We start from the raw sequence: 19,847 nt of genomic DNA, 5'->3' as shown, positions 1-19,847 counted from the left end.
GCATCCCTCCCTGTCCTGCTCACTCTGGTTCCCACCCGCCGACCCCCCGCCGCCCTCCGCACTACCCTCCCCCTCTTCCCCGTGGGCCGCAGACCCCGTCCATGCAGGTGATGTTCCTGGCCACGGTGAGCGCTGGACTGGCCATCTTCATGCTGCTGCTGCCGCTGGTCGCGTGCTTCGGGGACTCGCTGCGTCGCTCCGCCCCGCTCCCCTCCGTCGTCGTGTGGGCCCTTATGATGGCCGGGGCCTTCCTCTTCATGTTCAGCAGCGGAGTGGTGGTCTCGGCCTGGGACCAGGTGAGGGGGAGCCGACTTTCTGGATTTGCGATCGTCCCTGGGGTCGCCTCTAGCCCACCCCACTCCTCTCATCTCACTCTACTCCCCTCCTCGCACTCTCCTACCTCTCCCCTCTCATCTCACTCTACTCCCCTCCACGCACTCCACTGCCTCTCCCCTTTCCCCCAAATTAGTAGAGAAAAAGACATGCATAGACGGACGCAGACAGTCAGATAGACACACACACACACACAGACACACACAGACACACACACACAAACAAAGTTCTCCTGTAGAGCCTGAAAACAGACTATGAGGACAAGTGCTGATAGCGAGCACCTATGAAGGCTGGCATAGAACATGAGGGGGTGGGTGGCCAACACCACGCCCGGCCGCCTTTGTCTCCCCAGTGGTGAAGTATACACACGACACCAGGTACTCATTTGAGACTGAGTCCACCTAGGAGAGGCCATGGACCGGTTCAGATAACCATCACTGGTGTTGGCTGTGAACGGCAATTGAACTTAGGTTGCCGGGTTCGTAGCTATTTGTTGCGCTACCGCTCCCCACGAGACGGACAAAGAAAGAGGAGGGTGCAGTGACAGACACAAACGGACCACACACACACACGTATCATGTTCGATCTCCCTTCCCACCCTCTAAGGTATGGATCTTCCTCTATATCATCTTCGTGAGCTACACGATGCTGCCACTGAGGCTCAGGGAGGCAGTGATCGCGGGATCGGCGACGTGTCTCTCCCACATCATCACGACGGCGATCTACGTGGGGTTGCGAACCGCCGACCGCGGGATCCTGGCCCGGCAGGTGAGCGGGTACCCCCGGCCCCCGCAAACTCCTGACCATCACCACCATGCACGCCGCTCACCACCACAACCACCACCACCACCACCACCACGCCGCTCAGAACCCGACACACTCCTCACCACAACCGCCACGCACACCGCTCACCACCACCACCACAACGCCGCTCAGAACCCTACACACTCCTCACCATCACCACCATGCACGCCGCTCACCACCACCACCACCACCACGCCGCTCAGAACCCTACACACTCCTCACCATCACCACCATGCACGCCGCTCACCACCACCACCACCACCACCACCACGCCGCTCAGAACCCTACACACTTCTCACCACAACCGCCACGCACGCCGCTCACCACCACCACCACCACCACGCCACTCAGAACCCTACACACTCCTCACCACCACCACCATGCACGCCGCTCACCACCACCACCACCACGCCGCTCAGAACCCTACACACTCCTCACCACCACCACAACGCCGCTCAGAACCCTACACACTTCTCACCACAACCACCATGCACGCCGCTCACCACCACCACCACCACCACGCCGCTCAGAACCCTACACACTCCTCACCACAACCACCACGCACACAGCTCACACCTCTACACACTGCAATCTCCTCCCCCCCCCCACCAACCCCCCCCCTCTTTCCTTGTGACCCCCATGACCCCCGTGACCTTTAGCTGGTGGCGAACGCGGTGATCTTTGTGTGCGGGAACCTGGTCGGCGCCTACCACAAGTGGATGGTGGAGCTGGCGCTGCGGCACACCTACAGCGAGACCTACAACTATGTGTACAGCAAGGCGCAGCTTGAGGCTGAGAAGCGCAGACAGGTGTGGGCACCGTCGGTCGGCCGATCGGTCAGTCAGTCGGTTAATCGGTCAGTCAGTCGGTTAATCGGTCAATCTGTCGGTCCGTCAATGAGTCGTTCAGTCAATATATGGGTTGGCCGGTCAATCAATTGGTCGGGCGGGCGGGCGGGCGGTCGGTCAATCGGCCGGTCCGTCGGTCAGTGAATAATATGCTGTTTAATTTCCTTGGTACGCAATTGCGTACTCAGATGTGGACAAAGCAGTTGCAGGCGATTGGTGAACTTAGGCGATTTTGAAAATGATGTGGTTTGCGCCACTGACCATCCGGGGCCAGAGCCGGACACGGTACGGGTTGGGTGTCGCGTGACGCAGCCAGGCGGCAGCGGTGGTGGTGGTGGCGGCTACGCTGAACTTGGCTGTCTGTAACCCAACACCGTGGAGGCAGCGGCGAGGGTTGGTGGATCGCCGCACGAATGTTGTGTAACTTTCTTCTCGTGGAGTTTCGAGGAAGAGGCATACCCTGGTCTTGACAGGAGAATCTCAACAAATGTAGACCACGCCTGTTCCATCTGTATGGGATCGAGTGTTTCCCCCTCACACTCTTGTGTTTTCCCCAGGTGCTCCAGTTTCCTCCCACATGTGAACACCCATGAATTGTTGCTCGCACCGGCTGACCGCCTTGTGCTGCCTTCCCACTTGTCCGTGGTTTCTCCTCACGCCTCTGAGTCGCTCATTCCTTGAGAGCGAGTGAATACTGCCCGCGTTACAGCTTGATTTTATGATTCTAATCATGAATCTTCTTTACCCGTGGCTCATCGTGGGAAGAGCAGGAGAGTCGAGGGTGCAATGCATGGATTAAGAAAAAGGAAGGGGGAAAGGATGGGATGCTGGGTCGGACGTCCCCAAGTCAGACAAAGAGGAGGGCCACGGCTCAAGATGAGCGGCAGGGAGAGAGAAGGAAGAACGCTGGTACATGAAGGGGGAGAAGGAATGACGAGGGTGGTGGTGGTGGTGGTGAGAGGGGAGGAAAGAGAGGAAGAAGAGGGAAGGAATGGGCGAGGTAGAAGTGAGCTGCACGGAGGAGCGGCGACTGTTCTCACAGCGGGCGGTGGTGGGGAGATGGGAGGCATTCAGAGTGGGGGTGGCCACACAGAAGTCAGGTGTTTTTACGGGGAGGCTTGAGCTGGTTTAGATAAAGAGATGAACACACATGCCACCCCACCCCTCCCGGCGCCCCCCCCCCCAGGACTGCCTGCTGCTGTCGGTGATCCCCACCCACGTGGCGTCGGAGATGAAGGGAGACATCTTGCTCAAGTTCCGTGGGCCCCAGACCCCATGGCTCGAGAAGTCCAACTTCCACAACCTCTACGTGAAGCGGCACAAGGACGTAAGGTGCGCCCGCCAGCCGTTGTTCCCATAACAATGGAACCGTCACCCGCCATAGTAATGTGGAATTTTCATCGGCAAGGGGGTCAGGGCAGACGACGAAATGAGCGAGGAATTATTTGGAGATCCTGCATTGGCAGTGGTGCACAAGGACGGTTCACAATAACAACAAAACCTCAACACATTTGTAAATAACACCGCTGTGTGTGTGGCCTTTAGATTACAACTATACAGTCTATTCTACTATAACGTGGTAGTTGTGTTCCTAAAGAACACCGCGTTATGGAAATGTTGCGTTATAATAAATCACATAGAATATAGGGTCAAAGCACAGTCCGTGCTAACACACGAGATGCACACGCAGGCTGAACAAAGCCTCAGGCACGTGGGTAGCGTCTAGAGGCATCCAGCAGCTGCCTTGTGCAATGCTACGCAAAGGCAGCCGTACAACTGCTTATTAATACTCGCACGGCTTAGTTCTGTTCGCTCAATCGCGTTATATCCAATTCGTATTTGCGTTATCGAAAATATGTTCTCAAATGCATCCGTCGCGTGATATCCATTTCGAGTGATGAAAATGTGGCGTTACAGGAGGACAGACCTAATAATAATAAGAGATAATGTTATTGATTTATGTGTCGAGTTGTTTTGTTATATATACATAAGAGATCTCTTGTAATGACGTGCATGCAAATACAAGTTTAGAGTGAGTTTAATTAGCATGGGGTGGTGGTAATTTTCAATTACAGTCCTGTTCAAAGCTGAAAATTATCCACGATAAAGTTTTTTTTGAGTTTGATCGCGTAAATGTAAAGCTGTCGTTAAACCCACCACCACCCGACACAGCCAATTGGTAAAGTAAATTGAACAGAACATGCCAATTAGTTATGACTTTAGCACACCGGTGTGTTGGGGAGTAAACCCACATTTATAATTTGAGTACATTAACAATTGGAAATTCCACATTACTATGGCGGACATCAGTTACTTGCGGAGGGCATGTCCTTGTTAGTGGTCCTCTGCTGCCCGTCCCTGCCTACGACCACGCCAGTGAGCCTGTGTCTGTACCTCTACGGCTCACGAACCCGACCATGCCCATACGACTAATGCAGCTCCTAATGCCCAAGCCTCTGTCAATGGCCATGCTAATATCCACGCCCTCGATCATTAATTTATTTATAAATCATTAATTAGTGAATTAACGCATTCATTAATTCATTCGCTCGTCCATCCGCACGCTCGTTATATCCGCAGTGGGCGCGTTAATTCGTCTCCGGCCCTCCCCGTGTCCAGTTCGATGCCTGGGCCACTGCTGCCGGCCACGGCCAGGCCCGAGATCTCGCCCTTCCGCCCGCTAGTGACCCCCGTGTGTGCCCACGCTGCCACCCATAACCACTGCGCGTTGCCCCCCCCCCCTTTCCCCCCTCAACCCCCCCCACCCCAGCATCCTGTACGCAGACATCGTGGGCTTCACGCAGCTGGCGAGCGTGTGCACGGCGGCGGAGCTCGTGGGCGTCCTCAACGAGCTCTTCGGCCGCTTCGACATGATCGCCAAGGTGCGCACGCGCGTGTCTGTGGGCATGTGTGGGCATGCGTCTGTGGGCATGCGTGCATGGGCATGCGTGCGTGGGCATGCGTGTGTGCGCTGCGCTACGAACCCGGCGACCCGAGTTGGATTCTCGCTCACGGCCAACGCCAGTCACGATTATCTGAACTGTTCCTGGTCTTCACCTAGGTCGACTCAGCCTCAAATGAGTACGTGATAAAGTGTGTAAACATCGTTAGTGGAAGGACAAAGACGGCCAGGTGTGGTGCTGGCCATCCACCCCCTCGTGTGCCGTGTCAGGCCTTCATGGGTGCTCGCTAACAGCACTTGGCCCAACAGTCTGTTCAAGCTAAACGGGGGATCTTTGTCTTTGTGGCACTGTGTGGGTGAGTGGTCGACTGAGCATGAAGTGTGAGTAGCTGGTGCGGTGTACAAAACATCAGCACCTACAATTTTCTTACCAGCTAAGGCTCACCGAGTTTCAGAGCTCTTTTTCACATTTGGTAGCTCAACGAAGTAGCAGCCAAACACTCTAAACGCACGTTTCTAAATGTGGACGGAAAAACCTGAGGACCCGGAGAAAAATCCGCGTGACCACGGGGAGAGAGACACGCATACTCCAAATATATAGGCGTCAGAGTCGGGATCGAACCTATGACCTCCTGCATACTAGGCGAGGTAGTTAACATCTCCCGACCACGGCGCCCCTGGAAGACAAAGGTGGCCAGCAGTGGTATTGACCATGCAAAATGAACCTGCAACTGTACTAAGATATGAGCGAGTGAGCGAGCGGGCGAGCGGGGGCGAGCGAGTGATGCGTAACGTGTGATGACGCGTGGGCTTTGCTCGGCCGTGTGCAGGAGAATGCATGCATGCGGATCAAGATCCTGGGCGACTGCTACTACTGCGTGTCTGGGCTGCCCATGCCGCTGAGAGAGCACGCGCACAACTGCGTGCGCATGGGCCTCAACATGTGCCAGGCGATATGGTGAGAGGGGGAGAGCAGGGAGAGAGGGGAGAGGCTCGCAAACGAAGGAAATTTAAAAGTGAAAGAGACGGACCCGGTGAGAGAGAGGCACAGGGATAGAGACTAATGGGGAGAGAGAGGCACGGGAAGAGGGAGAGATGGAGAGAGAGCAAGACGGAGGCAAGGGGACAAGCATCGGGACAGAGAGAAAAAGAAAGAGGTACTGACGACAATTCCTCACAAGGGGGGGAGGAGAGGGAGTGAGCAAGATTTGGCCGAGTCACCCTGAGCCTTGCGAGGTTGGCGCGTCGCCACGCCCACGGCCACGTACCGGGGAAGCGCTCGTGCCAAGATGAGGGAGCGGCGCCCATCCCTCGGAGCGTGCGTGGGGAGCGGTAGCGTAGTGGTCGATGCACTGCACCACGAACCCCAGCAACGTCGAGTTCGATTCGCGTTCACGACCAATAACAGTGGCCAATATTTGAACCGATTCCGGTCCTCCTCTTGGTAGCCTCAGCCTTTAAACGAGTACCTGGTGGAGTGTGTATAAAACACCGGCAACGGGGAAGACAAAGTACGGTCGGGCGTGGTGCTTGGCCACCCACCCCCTCGTGTGCGATGTGTCGGCCTCCATAGGAGCTACTCGCTAACAGCACTTGCCCCGAAAATCTGTTTAGGCTATAAGGGGGGGCTTTGTCTAGTGGTTCAGCGGTTAGCGCACCGAGCTTCGAACCCACCCGGCGGCCCCGAGTTTGATTCTCACTTACCGCAAGTCACCGCTGGTGACGAACAACCAAATCGGTTCTGGGCCTCCTCAAGGGGATATTCAGCCTTAAATCACTGCGATGTCTGTTCAAGGGTACACGGTGGGGGGGATTATTTTGTCTTTGTGGCACGCGTATGTGTGTATGTTGAACTTCTTTCGCACCGTACGTAGCCAACTGCGCTAATCGGAGGTGCGTCCGCAGGCAGGTGTGCGACAACACGGGTGTGGACATCAACATGCGCGTGGGCGTCCACTCGGGCAACGTGCTGTGCGGCGTCATCGGCCTCCGCAAGTGGCAGTACGACGTGTGGTCGCACGACGTCACGCTCGCCAACTACATGGAGGCCGGAGGACTGCCCGGGTAGCCCGCACCGCCCCGCACCGCCCCGCACCGCCCCGCCCCGCACCGCCCCGCCTTCACCGCAGTTGTGACCACGTCCACAGAGGGGTCGGCAGAGATGATGAGAGGGAGGAGGAGGCTGCATCAGGGCTTTGAAGCTGCACGGAGGAGCGGCGTCTGTTCTCACAGCGGGCGGGGAGAGGGGAGGTGTTCAGTGGGGTGTGGTCACACACAGAGGTCACGTGGTTTACAGGAGCCTTGAGCTGATTTAGATAGCGAGATAAGGCACAGTTAACGGGACAACGAATACAGACTGTAACAAAACAGGCTGTGAATGTATTACATAAAAAAACCCCATCTGTTTAAAATGAAATACAACAGAAAATATATTTAAATACTTCGACTTTGTAACTTCCCAAAACCGACGATCTCTCATCTGCCATCTGTGACTTGTACCCCCCCCGGCCCGCCACGTCCCGCACCCCGCCACAGTCGAGTTCACATCACGGAGGCGACGCTGGGATTTCTGGGAGACGCGTTCCTCGTGGAGCCCGGCAATGGGGGGGAGCGCAACGCGTACCTCCGCGAACACGGCATCAGCACCTACTTCATCATCGACCCCAAGGTCAGCGGTCACGACCGCCCACGCAGTTTGTCACGGTGGCCGCTTGGCGCGAACACGCGTCAAAGGCAACATCATTTTTTGCCGAGACAGACAATCACTCGCTACGGCTAGCATCAGTGGCTAGTGGCGTCTGAACCGGTCCAACCTGCAGTCACCAGCACGAAGTGTTCTCTGACAACCCCCATTACGAAATTGGTGTGGCGAGGCCTTCATCCGGCAATGCATTGGCAAATAGATGTCAATGAAGTTGATTTACTTTTAAATGTGCACGCGTCGTTGTGATCCGCTGACTCAATCTGGCTGTAAACGAGCCAAGATTCATCCGTTCTTGAATCGAATCACGGTGGTGGGGGTAAATCCTTTTCATCGTCATCAACTGCTGGTTGGCAGGCGGCCTTTCCAAGCAGCCCGCCACCTTCTAAAACAGTGTAGCCAGGGTGAGGCCTTCGGGTGCGGTGGCAGACGGGTCGTCGCTATGCGATTTTTCTTGGTGTGGTGCTGCGCCTGTGCGTGTGCTGACGAGGGGCGCGCACCGACATTTTGGCGGCACGGTGAACGCGCGGCTCTCGGCGGTCGCCAAGCCCCCAGGGCAGAGCCACCGCCACCGACAGGGTGGCGGCGTTTAAGAGCGAACTTTCCAAAGCCTGCGTCACGTTCCAAATGTCGACACTAAACTCGGAAAATGCCCGTTCGCATGGTCGCGCTTAATCATGTGGCTAATTTACGTTCGCGGCTCTGCGGCTGCTGCTGCGTTGGCAGCCGGGCACAAGCTCAACAACAAGAAATTCAACACGTTTGTCAATAATAACCACTCCGTGCGGCCTTGAAAAGAAAAACATTTCATAGGGAACGTTTCAGGCAATGGCTCTTCTTTACAGCACACACAGAGAGATTCAGAGATATATCTCTCTGTGTGTGCTGTGAAGAAGAGCCATTGCCTGAAACTTAACCTTTTACTGTATAGAATTTATTGCTGCTACAACAGCTGCTGATGACGACGGTGATGATGGTGACCACAGCCGGTGGCAGTGCCAGGCACCAAGACAGCTCAAGGGGCCCTGGGATTCATCAAACTGTGGGTGCATCAAACATCAGCTCAAATGAAAATACCAATCAGCACATGAATTAAGCCAATTAACGTGAGAGCCAATTCATCTCTCTCATTACCGACCTTGCCTGTATCTCTCACCTTTCATCTCACTGCATCTCTATTTCCGGTTTACATTTCTCTAGTATCTCCCACTACACTTCAATCTCATGTCTATATCCCTGCTGCCGTCTCAGCAGGAGTTTGTAAATTCAAAGGGAGGGGTTAGGGGGGCAGGGGGAGGCAGGGAGAGGCCTCCCTTACAAAGATAACTTTTTCTTTCCGCCCCTCGATGCGTCGGCACAACCACTCGACCAAAGCGCACCCCCCTCCCTTACCACTCCCTCACCCTGCCCCTCCCCCCCCGACCCTGTCCTCTCTCCCCCTCCCCCACTCCACCCGCCACCCCCCCAGGCTCAGCGGGTGGGCGAGCGCCGCGTCAGCTTTGTGGAGGACGCGAGCTCCCGTGGGCGTACGTCGGTGCGCGTCACCAACTACCTGGGCACGTGGGGCGCAGCCAAACCCTTCACCCTGCTCGGGCACCGCGAGAGCATCGTCCCGGAGAGCAAAGACAAGGTCAGCCAGGGGTCGGCCATGGTTTAGGCAGGGGTCAGCCTGGGGTCAGCCAGGATTGGCCATGGGTTGGCTAGGGGTCGGTCAGGGGTCAGATAATGACCACCCAGGGACCAGCCAAGGATCAGCTAGGGGTCAGCTAGGGGCCAGCCAAGGGTCAGTCAGCGGTCGGCCAGGGGTCAGCCAGGGACCAGCCAGGGACCAGTCAGGGGTCAGTTATTGGTCAGCCTGGGGTCAGCCAGAGGTCACCCCTCCCACGTTGGTCGCGCACTTGTGCGCGTGCGGCTATTTTAGTATTACAGAGAGACCCACAGACACATAGGGCCGGGCAGCTCATGCTCTTGTGTACACGCGTGTGCATGGGCAGCCCATTTTTTGACGTCGATCGACTCGGTCCATTATGCAAAGGCCCATGGACTCGTATGTACGTATTTATGTTGAACTTCTATCGCACCATACGTAGCCAACCATGCTAATGGGAGGTGCGGGGTAAGTACAACAAGCTAAAAGTATTCAATCTAGAGACCCGTAGACCTACGTAGAGCCCTGAGTTCAGTCGCTGAAACAACTTCTCCGGGTCTCTCTTCTCCTTCCCTGTCTCTCCCCCCCCTCTCCCTCCCCTGGTGCCCCCCCCCCTGCCCCCCTCCGTCTATCCAGGGGATTCCGCTCACGCCAGCCAACGGCAACAAGAAGCTCCACAGGTGCGGTCACGACCCCTCCTCTCTCACATGCCCACACAGCCCCCTCCCCGGCTGGGAGAGATCAATTATTTTTATTGATGATAATTATTATTTCTAGGTAATGATAGTGTTCACCTTGTTACACGCCGCCGCGTAGTGCTTGCTTATCGCTCTCGTAGAGAGACGGAAAGGACGTCTCGTAGAGAGAGAGAGAGGGGACCACTGAGAGCGAGAGAGGACAACTTACAGAGAGGGGGGGGGGGCGGGGACGATTCAGAGTGAGGCACGAGGAGGAACCACAGACGAGTGGGGAGGCAGCAGCTGCCACGTGGCGAAGTTCCGATGCTGCCAACCAGATGTTTTCAGCCAATTAATTAGTGTTTATATACGACGAGCTTTACTACCCGGCTTCGCCCGGGACTTGGATTCTTGTCTTGGATTAACACACGGCCTACGCGGAGGTTGGGGGGGGGGATGCGTGACGTCAGCAGGCACACTGCGTGACGCTGCCGCATGCGGGTGACATGACAGATGTCACAGATGTGACGTCACCGCTCACTTGCCGTGAAAAATATATCCATTATAGCACCCCCCGCCCCGCCAAAATACAAAAGTCTATTTTAATAATTTTTGTATTGTGTACAGTCTGGAAGCTACCCACATGCCAAATTTCAAGTTTGTTGCATGTTGGGAAGTATCCTAAACATTTTGAACAGACACACATATTCACAAATTTTCCTTTTATATACATAGATAGGCATGTAATGGGTACGAAGTGTTTTTTTTTACGATTCACCGCACCAGTGATTACTTGAATTGTCACCAATCGAGGCCACAATCGTAGTTAAGGTCAGGTTGTTATTATTATTATTTGGTCGGATTCTTACCGTCCCTTTTGCTATTGTTTCTGATTTCGATCACTTTCCATCCAGCAGCGAGAGCTTTCGACACTTCATGTGACAGCCTCACAGTGCACCTAGCCTGCCACACGCTCTGTGGTGATGTCACCAAATTGTGGTTGTCGTTGTAGTGTGCTGCGCTACGAACTCAGCAACCCGGATTCGATTCCCGCTCACGGCCAACACCAGTGACGATTATCTGAACTGGTCTTGAGACTCCCCTAGGTCGATTGGGCCACAAATAAGTACCTGCTGCGGTGTGTAAACATCGCCACTAGGGAGACAAAGGTGGTGGGGGCGTGATGCTGCTGGCCACCCACCCCCTCGTGTGCCGTGCCGGCCTTGATAGGTGCTGCTCACTAACAGCACTTGTGTACACGTGTGTGTGTGTGTGCTTGTCTGCGCAGGGCAAAGTCACAGAAGATGGTTGAGGACAGAGTTCGGCAGAAAATGACCCAAGAAATTGCGGCGATCAACTCACAGTGGTGCGAGCCCCCGACGGGAACTACACACACAGCGACAAGTATTCAAAGACAAAGATCCCCCATATAGCCTTCGCACACTGTTGGGGAAGTGCTGCTAGGAAGGACCTATGAAGCCTGGCACAGCAGACGAGGGGTTGGTTGGCAGCACCGTTCCCAGCTGACTTCGTCTCTCCTGTGGCAATGTTTACACATCATTTGAGGCCCAGTCAACGTAGGGTAGGCTCAAGCCTAGTTCAGCTAAATCATAGCTGGTGTTGTCCACGAGTGGGAATTGAGCTCGGGTTGCCGGTTTTGTAGCGCAGTGCGCTAACCACTGCACTACCACTCCCCTCTACCACACAAACATTTAAACAAAGACAAATATCCCCCGTATAGGCTTAACAGACCGTTGGGGCAAGAGTTGTTAATGAGGACCTATGGAAGCTGGTACAGCACACAAGGGGGTTGGTTACCAACACCATTCCAAGCTGCCTTTGTCTCCCTAGTGGCGATGTTCACACAACGCACGAGTTACTCATTTTAGGCTGAGTCGACTCACATACACACCAACACGTACAAACAAAAACTTGTACAGGTACAAAGACAAAGACAAAGATCCCCCGTATAGCCTTAATAGACTGTAGGGGCAAGTGCTGTTAGCGAGCACCTATAAAGGCCGGAACGGTACACGAGGGGGTGGGTGGCTAGCACCACGCCCGACCGCCTTTGTCTCCCCAGTGGCTATGTTTACACACCGCACCAGGTACTCATTTAAGGCTGAGTCGACCTAGGGGAGGCCCAGGACCGGTTCAGATAATCGTCACTGGTGTTAGCCGTGAGCGGGAATCGAACCCGGGTCGCCAGGTTCATAGCGCAGCGCGCTAACCGCTACACTACCGCTCCCCTCTGATTGTGTGTGTACAGGTACACACACAATCACACAAACATTTTGACGCTAATTTTATCAACTGTTGATGATGATAATAATAGTGGTGACGATGTTGACGATGATAATGGTGACGACGATGATGATATTGGTGCCGATGTTGTGATGGTGATGATGACGATGTTGTGCAGGCATTGCACACAAACGGAGGAAATTAACCGCGTCTCGCTGTGGTTTGATGAAGCGGAACTGGAGAAGAAGGTGCGTACTTGCCCCAACAGTCTATTTATGGTATATTCAGCGGATCTTTGTCTTGCGTGTGCAGCTGTGTTTCTGTATGTCTCTGTATGTGGCTGTATGTATGCAAGTGTGTGTTTTTGCATGTGTGTGTGTTTGTGGGGAACAGTGGTGCAGTGGTTAGCGCACTGCGTTACGAACCCGGTGACCCGCGTTTGATTCCCGCTCACTGCCAATGCCAGTGACAATAATCTGAAACGGTCCTGGGCCTTGCCTAGGTAAACATCAGCACTAGGGAGACAAAGGCAGCCGGGTGTGGTGCTGGCCACCCACCCCCTGGTGTCCCATTCCGGCCTTCATAGGTGCTCGTTAACAGCTTTTGCCCGGGCAGTCTGGTTAAGGCTATTCGGGGTATCTGTATTTTTATCTTGGTAGTACCGGAACACGGCCCTGCCACATTTCCCGTTCTACATTGGTTGCGCCACCCTGGTGTTTGGCAGCGTCTTCGCCGTGCAGATGCTGCTGTTTCCCAGGTCGGTGCCACTGCACATACCACCCAGCCTCTCCGCACCCCATCCCCCCTCCTCGTGCTGACATCCACTGCTGAAATTATGAATTATTGTTTCATTTGACTCCAGCAGCAGCTTCATGTAAACGAAGTCCTGATCGTCGTGGTCATGTGACCTTATGGCTGAGTCATGTGAACTCATGGTGTGCTGATGTGGCCTCGTGCCGTTGTCACGTGACCTCATGGCGTGGTCACATGATCTCATGACGTGGCCTCACGGTTGACGTCTTCTTCCACTTTCTGCCTCGTCAATTCCTCTCTGCTCCCCAGCTCTCCTTGTCATCTGTTATTCTCCTTCTCTCTCCCCATCCCCCTCTTCCCTGTCCCTAGACAAAACCTCAGTTATGTTTTTGTTTACCTCTGTCTGCTTGTCGCTTCAGTGGTCCCCGCTGCGCATGCTCAGTGTTTACACCGCGGGGAGGAGGGGGTTGGTGGTCTTTGTTTTGAGCTCCACTCTGCGGGGAAGCGAGCATGTGGGTTGTCCTTTGGAGAGATACTTCCCCCCCCCACCGGCCATAGTAATATGGAATTTCCATCACCGGCTCTGTGCAGGTGCTGTAAACGGGAGATGAGCACCAATAGCTATCGACGCCCCGGTCCATCGGGAAGTGGCCCAAACTTGATGTTTGTCGCGTGTCCTTCCTCTCTCTTGCTCTCTGGCGGGGCCAGGACGGTGCCGTTCGGGATCTCGTGGGGCGTCTCCGCCTTCATCATCCTCCTCGTCCTCGCCACGGCCATCGCGGGGAAGCTGATGGTGACCTACGACCCCCCCCCCCCGCACACCACCCCCGCCACCCCCCCCCCCCCTCCCCCACCGACTGATCGGGTGGGCGATCGCTTGAACTTTACACCGGGCAATTGGCCGTCCACTCAACCGATCAGCTCACCGAGCGAGTGATGTAACGAACAAACTCGACACGTTTGGCAATACCGCTGTGTGGCCCTAAGAGATGAAGATATAAAGGCGATGTTTCGGTGCAATGACCATAGTAATACTACGCTCCTCCTCCTATGTTGTGGATGGTAAAGATTACGTGACGTCATTCACAAAATAGTTATCGGTCATTGTTATCTGGTGATGCTGTTGCTGCTGCGTTGGCAGTGGTGCACAAGCACAACGGACAGAAAAACCCAACGCATTTGTCGCCTTAAAAAGAGCAATATATAGGCAACGTTTAAGGCAATGGCCCTTGTATGTATGCATGTTGAACTTCTTTCACACCGTACGTAACCAACCGTGCTAATTGGCCAGTCGGCTCAAGAATTCAGTAACGATTGATGACTCAACCCGCCGTTGCCGAGGCCCTAACGCGGCGTGGGGGGCCATGCGGGGGCAGGGCCGTGACACGGCGTGGGCACGGGACGTCACCTCGTTGTCGTCGTGGGGCCTCTGGCTGCGCCTCGTCCTCACCGTCCTCGCCACCGGCACCGTCCTCGTCATGGCCGTGCTCAACATGGTGAGGCCGGGCACCCCAAAGACAAAGATTCCCCCCCCCCCGTGTAGCCTCAACAGACTGTTGGGGCGAGTGCTGTTAGCGAGCACCTAATGAAGGCCGGCAGTGCACACGAGGCGGTGGGTGGCCAGCACCATGCCTGACTGCCTTTGTCTCCCTGGTTGCGATGTTTACTACACACCGCACGAAGTACTCATTTGAGGCTGAGTCGACCTGGGGGAGGCCCAAGACCAGTTTAGATATTCGTCACCGATGTTGGCCGTGAGCGAGAATCGAACTCAGGTCGCCGGGTTCGTAGTGCAGTGCCCTAACTGCTGCACCACCGCTCCTCACACTCTTCACACTCCTCACAGATGCATACACACCCACAAATGTGTAATGCGGGCGTAAACGACCTCCCGGAAGTGACGTCATGGGGGAGGAGTTACGTCACGTGGGGGAGAGGGTTCAGGTCTATAAGGGGGGAAACCGGAAGCAGTAGGGAGTGATCGGAGACTGGGAAAGTGTGAGGCCACGCAGGGCGAAGGGTGAGAGAGAGAGTGGCGAGATCGCCACACACCCGGCCCACGAGGATCGGCACCGTCGGCCAACGGTGACCGACCCCGGGGCAGCAGGAGCAGCGAGGAGGCTGCAGAGAGCAGCGGGTCTGCAAGGGAGGAGTTGGGCAGTGGGGGTCTGCGCGACGAGACGGCAGCGGGTCTGCTAGGAGGGAGTTGGGCTACGTGAGCGACAGCAGCCTCGGGCTGCAGAGCCAAGAGTATATAGGGGAGTGCCGTGAGGGAAAAGAGATCGAACCCAAATAAAGGACACAGGACAGAGAGAAGCGTCCGAGTCTTTTATTACAAATGCATGACATTCATTTAAGGCTGAGTCAACGTCTAGACGGTGTAAGACCAGTTAAAACACCACTTGCAAAGATGTTCCCTGTCCATAGGCCAGATCTAAACCCAGGTGACAGTCTAGTGCAGTCACCTGCCTGTGGTTGTTGATGTTGTTGATGTTGTTGATGTTGTCGTTGTAGCTGCTGCTGCCCCAGGATTCTGTGTGCACCCCAGGGTCCAGCATCACCGCCGAGTGCGGATACCTGCCCGTACGTCTCGTCACACCATAGACTCACGTACTCGCGCACACACTCACACACGTCCGCACTCACAGACTCACGCACTCACACACAAATATACATTAATTCACACAATCATACATGCATGCATACAAACACACTCACACTCAATACTGAGTGTATGTACCACCACCATGATCATTAACAACACTGCAACATTAAGTGTCCATGCTCAAGACGATCGTTAATTACGCTTCATGCCCCCATCGCTAATATTTTGACCATTATCACGTGTCTACTTGTGTTTATGTTGATTATTTTTATTATAATTGCGATGTTTGTTGATCCAGGAAAGTCTCACCGAGTCTCAAGACTTTATTTCAGGAGGGTCCTGCCAGATTATCGCCGTAGGGGGCGACGTTGCTGCTGTGTGCAACCCCAATCGCGTAACTTGCAGCATCATTTCCAGCATTGGGATGTTTGGCCGATACCGTTTACATTGCGTGGTTTTCCTTTTATTTATGGGAAGAGGAAAACGGAGAAGCCGGAGGAAACCTATGCAGAGCAGCAAGGAGTGAGAACCTAAAAACTCCACGCAGAAACGCGATGTTTCGTAAAATGTGGAGAGAAAACTGGAGGACCCAGAGAAAAATCCACATGACCACAGGGAGAACATGCAAACTCTAAACACGCGTGTAGTAACTCAACTCGGAGACAGTAAGACTTAGAGGCACTTCTTTATTTAGCAAGCACCATCAGGATAACACACAACACCCTACGTGGGTGCACACTACTATTATTATTAAGACTGTCTATTGCCGGCGGCACTGCTTAGTTAGAACACTTGGTGGGCTGTCTGACTAGCGGCGCCCCGGGATGGTGAAGACGGAGACGACGAGGAGAATGGTGACGATGATGAGATGATGACGATGATGGACTTGAGCAGCACGACGGGGATCATCCCACTTCCAGCAACAGCCACGAGGTCCCCCACAGGGGCCCCTCTTAGACCCCCAGCGCAGCCTCGCTCAGCCCCGGCCACGCCTCCTGGCCACGCCCTCTGGCCACGCCCCCTGACCACGCCCCCTGGCCACGCCCCCTGGTCACGCCCCCTTTCTGGAACCTCCTAGCGGGTTTCTGAGACTTCCCGATGGGCCTCTTCTGTGATGTCCCCCTCTCGTGTCTATCCTGCTGACTTCAGGACTGCCGTACACCGCAGTCCCCCTATTTCGCCAGCAGCCAGCGCTATGCCACTACACATGTATCCAGATGTCAGGGTCAGGATCGAATCCACGACGTCCTGTATATTAGGCAAGTTAGTTAACATCTCGCCTCCCGCCCGCTTCGTCTCCCACTCGCTCCTTCACTTCCGCCTTTCCCTGCCGCCACCCCTCCCGTCCCCACCCCGTAGTACGCGGTCTACTGCTGCCTGCTGGGCCTGGTGAGCGTCTGCGTCTTCATGCGCGTCAACCAGGAGCTCAAGCTCCTGCTGCTGGCGGCCGCCGTGGCGGCGTACGTGGCGATCCTGCTGCGCACGCACGCGCTCCAGCTCGACGCCTTCACCTGCTCGCTGTACGCCGATGGCGCCACGGCCGCCAACAGTACCGGTGCGGCCTGGTGCTCCGCAGCAGCGGCAGGGAACGCCACGGCGTCGCTCTACCCAAAGTACGTCGCGGGTCGGCCGTCCGCCGGTTGTTTTGAGTGCGAGGATGGAAATTGAGTTGATCGCCCACGGCACCGACGATGTTCACGCGCCCTCGCCCACGCCGTGCACCCGTTTTGAGGCTCGAGTCTGCCGAGGGGAGGCCCAGGATCGGTTGGGATGTCGGTCACCGCTTGGTGTTTAGCCATGGTTGGGAATCGAACCCAGGTGACTGGGTTTAAAGCGTAGTCTTTGACACTGACAACAATCAACATTTTAATAATTGGTCGTTTTGGAATTACTTTTCGGCCCTTTGCCGATCCATTGCTCGACGGAGGCCTCTTCACGCTGTTTCGGCCATGGTGGGTGTTTGACCATACTTCACCGCGCTGGTCCATGTGTGTTGGTGAAGGGGAAAGAGCACCCAGAACCAGTTCAGATGTCACTCGTCACTAACAACGGTCGTAACCACGCCGCACGCGTGTGGCTGTGCCTACGAGCGGTGACGCTGTGTGCGTGAGGCTGTGCATACGAGGAGGGGTGATGCTGTATGTGTGTGGCTCTGCAGGGGCATCTCCGTGCTCAAGGACATAAAGATCATGGGCGTGGTGGCTATCTTTGTCTTCCTCGTCACCCTCGTCTTCCTCGCCAGACAGGTGTGTGTGCCGGGCGTCATCTGTTTAATTGGCAAGCACCTATGAAGGCCACTGCAGCTCATGAGAGGGTGGGTAGTGTGACCAGTCATGTACGCTGGACCGCCTGTGTCTTTCCACCTCGTCTTGTATTTACGAACCATGCCGAGCACTCGTGTAAGTAACCAATATAGCTGCACACACATAGATTAGCGGAGAGAGATACACAAAGATACACACAAAGACAAAGATCCCCCATATAGCCTGAACAGACTATTAGAGCAAGTTCTGTTCGCAAGCAGCTATGGATACACAAACACATATACAGACACAACAACAACAGCCGCCATTCGCTACAAAGTAGCGGTGACATCACCTCGGCGCTTGTGCCAGGCCAGGTGCAGTCCGAGGACACGTAAAGTGTCGAAGGGTCACTGAAAGGTCACGGGACAGAGCCGTGGGTTGACTCACTAACTGGCAGATGCACCACCTGTGCCCCCTATTGTGTCAACTTGCTGCATTTTCGTCACCCTGCGTTCCTCTCATTGTTGTGAGCGTCGCTCCTCCGCCCTTCGCTATTGTTGGAGGGCAACTGCGTCCTACTGCCCAGTAGCGTCCTTCACGAGCCTCCTCCATAGAAGCCGATCTTGATACCGCTGGTACAAGTTTTCAGCAAGTCCACTCAGCTCCACAACCTGCTGTGCCCATTTAGCCCCCTATATCCCTATATCTGCAGGCTACATGACCCAGCCAATGCAGCCTTGACCACTAGAGGAGCTTACTGACGGGAAATGTGTCCAGATCTTTCAAGGATTTATTAACAAATCAAGATTTATTTATGAGCTCCTCACAAAATCCAACCTGGTTAAACCCAGGATGGATTATAGGCAGACACACCCACATAGAGACAGACAAACGCATGGAGACACCCATAGACCCCCCCCCCCCCCGTATAGCCTTAACAGACTGTTGGGGCAAGTTCTGTCAGCGAGCACCTATGAAGAGAGACACACACAGACATACACGAAGAGAAACACACATAGAGACACGCGCGCACACAGACATGCGCACACACAGACATGCACGCACAAACACACACTATCGAGTCTCACTGCTGCCGTTGCCACAGAACAACTACTACTGCCGCCTGGACTTCCTGTGGAGGACGAAGTTCGAGAAGGAGAGGGAGGAGCTGGAGATGATTGGGAACGTGAACCGCGTGCTGCTGCAGAACGTGCTCCCCGCTCACGTCGCCAACATCTTCCTCAAGATGAAGATGCCCAACGAGGTGGGCTGCCCCCCTCCTCTCACCGCCCCCACCTCCCCACCCCCCGTTCTCATCTGTTGCTCCCGTAACAACTTCCTTCCCCCCTGCCACCTGTGCTGTCGGCTCCCTGCCTCTGTAGGCCTTGCTTATACCCTCAGCCCATGATTGAATGCCTCTTTCTTTCTATGCAGTAAAACATGCCGCATGGAGATGCGCTTGCGTTTAGATGCTACATACATCGACGACGTGTTTATTGACTCACGTGCTCACTTAGAGATCCATAGGCTCACATGGAGACCCGTAGACTCGGATATAACCCCATCAACTCACATAGAAAACTCACGTAAAGACCCATAGACTTGAATACAGGCACATTAACTAATATAGAGACCCATAGACTCGCACAGAGAAACCTCACTACTTATGCCCACTGTGTAATATAGACGCTCTACAAATCCACATCGGATCGCGGTGTCGTCGTTGTTGTTGTATGATAATATCGTGCGGTAGATGATCCCTCGCTCTCCTCTCTCCGTTGCCCCGGCGGCTCCGGTGTGTGGGTTCGCTCCCCGCCCGCAGTACCTCTACAACCAAGCGCACGAGGCCGTGTGCGTCCTCTTCGCCTCCATCCCCGACTTCAAGGAGTTCTACAACGAGACCGACGCCAACAAGGCCGGCCTCGAATGCCTGCGCCTCCTCAACGAGATCATCGCCGACTTCGACGAGGTGACCACGGCGGCGACGACGACGACAACAATGAGCAGGAGTGGGAGGGAGGAGCAGAAGAAACGGGGGCTCTGGATGGGCAGGGCGATGACGATTAACTCGGCACAAAGTCATAGT

At 55.0% G+C, this 19,847-nt stretch overlaps 1 protein-coding gene across 2 annotated transcripts in view; it reads left to right on the top strand.

Annotated features, from left to right (window-relative positions):
* The window catches only part of LOC144727718 (adenylate cyclase type 2-like), a 58,313-nt gene that overhangs the window by 34,001 nt on the left and 4,465 nt on the right, over window positions 1–19,847 (top strand). For both annotated transcript variants that reach the window (XM_078606757.1, XM_078606756.1), the window contains exons 3-22: window positions 93–296; window positions 940–1,101; window positions 1,797–1,946; window positions 3,172–3,317; window positions 4,756–4,867; window positions 5,718–5,845; window positions 6,793–6,951; window positions 7,423–7,555; window positions 9,057–9,218; window positions 9,873–9,916; window positions 11,202–11,279; window positions 12,336–12,405; window positions 12,817–12,914; window positions 13,619–13,703; window positions 14,287–14,406; window positions 15,425–15,493; window positions 16,875–17,128; window positions 17,674–17,761; window positions 18,867–19,025; window positions 19,584–19,730. In XM_078606757.1, the coding sequence (XP_078462883.1) occupies window positions 93–296; window positions 940–1,101; window positions 1,797–1,946; window positions 3,172–3,317; window positions 4,756–4,867; window positions 5,718–5,845; window positions 6,793–6,951; window positions 7,423–7,555; window positions 9,057–9,218; window positions 9,873–9,916; window positions 11,202–11,279; window positions 12,336–12,405; window positions 12,817–12,914; window positions 13,619–13,703; window positions 14,287–14,406; window positions 15,425–15,493; window positions 16,875–17,128; window positions 17,674–17,761; window positions 18,867–19,025; window positions 19,584–19,730 (2,568 nt within the window). The remainder of the gene's footprint in view (window positions 1–92; window positions 297–939; window positions 1,102–1,796; window positions 1,947–3,171; window positions 3,318–4,755; window positions 4,868–5,717; window positions 5,846–6,792; window positions 6,952–7,422; window positions 7,556–9,056; window positions 9,219–9,872; window positions 9,917–11,201; window positions 11,280–12,335; window positions 12,406–12,816; window positions 12,915–13,618; window positions 13,704–14,286; window positions 14,407–15,424; window positions 15,494–16,874; window positions 17,129–17,673; window positions 17,762–18,866; window positions 19,026–19,583; window positions 19,731–19,847) is intronic.

This window comes from Lampetra planeri, chromosome 26 (assembly GCF_965212315.1).
Source record: "Lampetra planeri chromosome 26, kcLamPlan1.2.h2, whole genome shotgun sequence".
NCBI lineage: Eukaryota > Metazoa > Chordata > Hyperoartia > Petromyzontiformes > Petromyzontidae > Lampetra > Lampetra planeri.
This window is presented reverse-complemented; position numbering and strand designations above follow the sequence as displayed.